Source organism: Poecilia mexicana, unplaced genomic scaffold (assembly GCF_051168715.1).
Source record: "Poecilia mexicana isolate PSO_F unplaced genomic scaffold, ASM5116871v1 scaffold_23, whole genome shotgun sequence".
Taxonomy (NCBI): Eukaryota; Metazoa; Chordata; class Actinopteri; order Cyprinodontiformes; family Poeciliidae; genus Poecilia; species Poecilia mexicana.
In genome coordinates this window covers 21,944,473-21,950,539 of record NW_028263392.1, presented here as the reverse complement: position 1 = coordinate 21,950,539, position 6,067 = coordinate 21,944,473, and the positions used below count along the sequence as shown (strand labels likewise).

At 44.1% G+C, this 6,067-nt stretch overlaps 1 protein-coding gene across 1 annotated transcript; it reads right to left on the bottom strand.

Annotated features, from left to right (window-relative positions):
* Positions 1 to 1,719: 1,719 nt before the first annotated feature.
* On the bottom strand, positions 1,720 to 3,984 carry LOC148152632 (chymotrypsin A-like). Its single transcript, XM_088003480.1, has 7 exons — positions 3,888 to 3,984; positions 3,601 to 3,704; positions 2,890 to 2,969; positions 2,744 to 2,822; positions 2,491 to 2,671; positions 2,031 to 2,164; positions 1,720 to 1,945 (listed from the first exon to the last, which is right to left on the bottom strand). The coding sequence occupies exons 1-7, from the start codon at positions 3,982 to 3,984 to the stop codon at positions 1,784 to 1,786; spliced, it is 837 nt and encodes a 278-aa protein (XP_087859606.1). The 3' UTR covers positions 1,720 to 1,783.
* Positions 3,985 to 6,067: the final 2,083 nt, after the last annotated feature.

The following is a 6,067-nucleotide window of genomic DNA, read 5'->3' as shown; positions in this document are numbered from 1 at the left end:
CAATTTCAATTTTTTTCGAAGTCCTCCCTGCTGCCTTACTTCTTTCTCTTGCCATCTCCACCCCTTGCATTTGGAACAAACCAGATGTGCTACAAACAGCTCTTTTGGTCCTAGATCTCATTTTCCGTGCTCCAATTTTATCTCTTAAGTTCTGGAGAAGAGTATCTTTTTCTGCAATAAGTGTACTTTGATGACAAAAAGACAGAACTGCTATTCTGTCACCATATGTGTCACGATCCGTGTTTCTGTGTGTTTATTTTTGAGTTCTCTGTGTTCAGTCCTGTTTTACTGTGAGTCTCTGTCCTGTCCCCCGTTGATTGCTCCCCAGGTGTGTCTCATTCCCCTGATTACCCCGTGTGTATTTAAACCCACCGGTTGTCTGTGTTCCTCGTTGGGTCCTTGTCAATGTCAAATGTCTAAGTTTGTTGTCCGTACGCGCCAGTAGAACTGTTAAGTCCTGGTTTGTGCTTCCTCCTGTCTAGTCCGATTTGTCATTTGCTACCGGTATTTAGCTGCGAGCTTGTTTTCTGCCGTGCTGCCTGTCCTGGACTGTTTCGAGCATCATCATTATTAAATACATCTTAATCACCATAACCTGGGTCTCGGCGTCTCTCCTCACCACCTACCACACCACCTTATGACAATATGAAGTGATGTAATTGGTCATTTGTTCGTCTGTCATTATAGACAGCACAGCCTTGTCCACCTGGAGACATAAAAAATAAAAAAATAATCAGAATAAAGACATCCACATCTTTATATTTATATTATAGTTGTATTTCAGAAAGCCATGCGAAGACTTCTTGTGTAGCACTATCGCTGCTAGTTATGGGTCGCATAATTTGTTGTGCCGTTGCCATAGTAACCCCTTTTTGGAAGATAAATTGCAGAATGTGTCGTCAAACTTTAACAGATAAAAAGTTTTTCTTGATAAAATACAAAGCGGTTCTTAGCTAAGGCTATCAAACGTAGTTTTTCACTGAGCGGATATTTATCAAACAATGTTTTATGCGATTATATTCACCTCGTCTCTTTGCATGTGCATGATATCCTCCTCTGGACCGCAGAAAATGATACAAGTCGTCCTCCACAATCAACGTAGACACACTCCACCATGTTTACCGCATAAAAACATGCTTCCCCCCCAAAAAAAGTAACTCGCGATTTTTCAAAAATGTCGCGGGATCTCGAGATAATAAGTCGGGATTTCTTTCCTTTTGTTTTCTCTCCATGTCCCCTTAGGGGCTCCGTACCAGACTTCTATAGTGAGCATGCTCTAATCTTTCATAGACTAATTAGGCAACAACCAATCAAAAGGAACCATGCAACAAGCTCAATACAACCACAGATGCTCATTCTGTCTCAAGCTCCAAAAAATGTACATATGGCTCCTACAATTAATTTTATCTAATATTGAACATATGGTTAAGTTTTTACAACTAGCATATTTTAAATGCATTTTCTTAACACATGCCATAAACTTCAGTACAACCTTGACTGTATATTTGTTTTTATTGAAAATTATGCTTATATTAACTTGAATAATATGTCTTAATATCTTATTGGTTGAATGTTGTACGAAATAACGAAATGCTGTAATATCTTCTGTTTGGAAGTAAATGTGTTTTTTAGCTTCATTTATGAGGCTTGACTGGTTTCACATGAACTCAGTGAGAGATGAAGGTGAGGGTCTGCAGGAGAACAAGACATGGCAGCAGGTTTAGTCAGTTTCTGTGTTTTATTGAAGATCAGGCTAGAAGTGGAAGAAGACCACTGAGCACGCTCAGTTGGCAGCGATGGTCTGGTCGACCCAGGCGCGCAGCTCCGTGACGCGGGCGTAAACGCCGGGGGAGCTGGTGCTGCAGGTGCTGCTGCCCCAGGACACGATGCCCACCAGAGTCCAGGCTCCGTTCTTCTCACAGACCAGAGGACCTCCAGAGTCACCCTGAGGAACAGAGCAAAGAAACCCAACAGGCTGGTGAAAACTGGGAGGTCAAACTGGATGAACAGAACCGGGTCAGAACTCCCACCATGCAGGAGGACGCTCCGGCCGCTCCGGCGCAGATCATCAGGTTGGTGATGTTGCTGCCCCAGTATTGACTGCAGTCAGAGTTGGTGAGGAGGGGCAGAGCGGCCTGCTGCAGCAGGGCGGGGGTGTTAGCGGCTGAAAAACACACAACAGTCACCAGAACGTTCAAACTCATTAGAAACTATTTTCCAAGTCAGGCGGCCCCGTCCATTTACTACAGTAAAGACATGATTATTACTCAGGAATGAAAACAATTTTCAGGGTTCTTAATTTCAACCCGGAAGATGAATTAAGACATTTTATGGATTTAGTGAACGAAGTGAACCTTTGAATAGAAAAACAGGTCTGAAAAATATGACAAAATATGACAGGACCCCTGTGTTATTCATTACTGTAAAGTTTTTGTTGCTTGCAATCTCTTGATTCTCTCATAAAGGCTTGTGAGCGTCAGCAGCCGTTACCGTTGTAGCGGGTCAGACCCCAGCCAGAGGTCACACACTTCAAGCCTCCAGGGAAGTTATCGGAGGACTCAGCCAGGCAAACGGGGGAAACCCGCATGTTGAGCTGGGCGGGGCTGGACAGCTTGATCAGGGTGATGTCGTTATTGATGGTGTAGCTGTTGTACTGGGGGTGTCTGAACACCTGGCAGGAAGTGACATGTTTAGGAGTGGCAGGTTAAAGGTCAGGGGATGTCATGTGAACGGTCTCACTTACCTTGCCAGGAGTAATGACCTGGATGCTCTCTGCGTTGGAGGAGCGGTCGTGCTCTCCGAGGACCACACGGTCGCCGGTCCTGCAACACACCAACACTTTGATCTCTTCTTCTTAGGCAACGCAGACCTCAGGTGTGCGATGCTTACCTGATAGTGCAGTGAGCAGCTGTCACCACCCAGTTCTCATTGATGAGAGAGCCTCCGCAGAAGTGGAAGCCAGTGTAATCCTGAAACAGAGGTTGGTCCCATTTTAACAGCTGTGCAAGTTGTAATGACTCTGCAGCCTGACGTAAGGCCGCACAGGTCAGAGGTCAGTTCAGACACGCAGCTGATAAACTAGGAGGAGGCGACGGCTGCACGCCAAGGCTGCCGTTTGACGGCAAAGAGAAGCTAGGTTGGCATTTTCCAGTCCTGGAAAAATCAGAGGATGGATGCGTTTGCTCTGACAGCAGCACGTTTACATGTGTGACATCTCTTCCAGCCTAAAGTCAGACCTGGATCTGCTGATGTGGCCACGAGGTCGGTGATCAGTACGCGACAAACACTGATTTCTGACGGTAAACATTAGGAGCATGCAGTCTAAGAAAGAAACTTTTATTCTCCAACATTTTTGTCGTCTCCACCCGTTTAATATTGGCTTCACATGTACAAATCAACACCCTCCAAAGTTCAGAAATGATCAAATCTCCATAGAGTTGTTCAGTTGAACTGATGATCTGCAGGAGGGTGAGGTAGCGACCCTTGTACCAGCAACGGTTATCGGCTAGAAAATATTTCTACATCAGAGATGGTTCTTAAAAAGGAAGTGAGCATCCCTGAAGTTAACAGAATAAAGCATCTTTGTTTGTGTGAGTTTACCTGAAGAGACACCTGCCAGGGCCAGGAGTGAGGCACAGCCTCCTCACCGTTCACGATACGGGCGTAACCGGTGATGACGGGAGTGATGGCAGGTGTGCCGCAACCTGATGACATCATCATTACATCATTACCAACATCAATTAGAAACAAACTCCTGGCATCTCAGGAGAAGGACACGTTTCCTCTCCCTTCAACCAAAGCTGGACGTCTTTCTAAGTTCATGCAGTGTAAACGGTCTGCAGACACGCTCGTCTCTGAGCGACTCTGCTGATGAAGGCCGGTCTCACCGTAGGCGGCGCCGACGAAGGCGAGGCAGGAGAGGATCCACAGGAAGGCCATGGCTCGATCATGTCCACTCCCTTTGGGTCCGCTGCTTTTATACATCAGCGGAGTGACATGATTGGACGGGACAGCAAGGACATCTTATCAGAGGACAGTGGGAGTTTGGACAGGTGTGGGTATTTTTCCACCTGAACAGGCAGGAACACGAAGGTCAGAATGAGGCCGAGACCATAAGGCTGGAGGTTAAATTAGAATTAAAATCAAACTCGCACAGTCTACTCACCTCTCTTGGAGAACAACTGGGCTATATATTGACACTCTAGTCCTTTTTCTCTTTCTTTTTGAAATATGTCCAATTGGTTCCTAATATATAAGCCATGCCTGTCCTCTCTAAAGCAGCATGTTGTCATCAGTTGAGGGCTTTGAGATGGACGCGTTGGACCCAGATATGAAGAGTAACTGACGTTTTAAAGATGAAATAACAAAAAGCCAGGAAGCACAGGTGAACTTAGAGGCAAGGAACTCCACACTAGTTGCACTGGTAAACAGGGTAATGACACGACATGTAACTACGACTATAGACACGGCAATAGACGAGGACCCGACAGGGAAAAGAGACACAGGTATGAATAAATACACAGGGAAGGCAATCAGGAGAAATGAGGGACAGCTGGGGACAATCCAGGGGTAGAACAACAGAGACTGAACTGAACACAGAAAATCTGTCAAAATTTGTCATCTAAATTTGTCATGAAATGCAGTGTGAAGTGGTGAGGCAGATGCAATACACCCAGGTCAAAATGAAGAAAATTACGGTTTTAATGAAGAAAAGTAGACAAATAATTCCAAAATCCAGGCAGCACAGTAGAGCGGAGGGCTAAGGCCCTAAACTGGTAGCAACTGGTGAAAACGAACAATACTGGCAGCTAGACAAGACAGATTCGACAAAGACCTGACAAAGAACACGGAACACAGGTGGCACACAGAGGTAATCAGGGAACAAGACACAGCTGGGAATAATTAACGGTAGACTAGTGATGGGCCATCTGAATCAGGCTTGTACCGAGTAAAAAGGGGGCGTGTCTGATGAAACCCCGAGGCTTGTGTTGTCTTGCTGAAAACCACGTGACCGGCAACAAAAGAGGCCTCGCATTGCATGGGTCACGTGACTGCTTCATTTTGCGTGTCGGTTTTCAAAATAAAAGCACGATGAGCCGTGCTGCTTCATGGGTTGTTGTCCATTTGGTCGCAGATCAGAGAATATTTGTCTTGTGGCCAAAATAAAATGAACATTGACCAACATATTTGATGTGTTGTGATGATGGCACTCATCAAAATGTAATGTTTGTTACTGATTTTCTCAATTGTAGATTATGTTGTTTTTTTTATAACTATATTTTTGTGATTTTATGATGTAAATCTCTTCGAACTGCATTGTTGCTGAAACCTGCTACACAAATAAACTTGACTGATTGTCTGAAATGGAGCCAGCAAGAGGAAAATCTCTGACATTTGGGAATACTTTGAGATTATCCTCACAGTAAAATTCTTCTTAGATAATAATTAACCCTCCGCCTCCCAATTTCTCACCTTCTGCAAATTTCCACTACTATTTGTAGTCTGATTAGCAAAGATATATCAGTCTTGCACAGCAGAAACAGATTTAATCCTGTTGCAGAACTAAAATTCAACATGTAGCCAAATATGAGGGATCAGAGCCAATTAGAAATCCAAGAAAAAGCGAACGCCCCAACAGGCACTGCACTAAAACACTAAATGTCTTTATTGTCAAATCTGTCTATGACATAAAAGAAAACCCAACACAACCACTGACATTCAACATAAAGGAGTATTAGATTGGCTACAAATCATTTTAATAATTAAAACATATGACAATTAAATATGGTTTCATTGATTCTCCTGTTACCAAACATGAGTTTGATGAAAACTTTGCGACAATATTGACTTTAGTAGTTTTTGGAAGTATGATCCACCCGAGTGACAAGGCTGTTGCAGTTTCACCAGCAGATGTCACTAGTGAGTGATGAATGAAGCATCACTTTGCTTTTTGCAAAGCAACGGGTTGGAAAGCTTCATTGCTTCATGAGGCTTCATTTGCCATCACTAGGGCAGACAGGACAACATGGAGACTCAATTAACTGAAAACAACACACAAAACCCTACT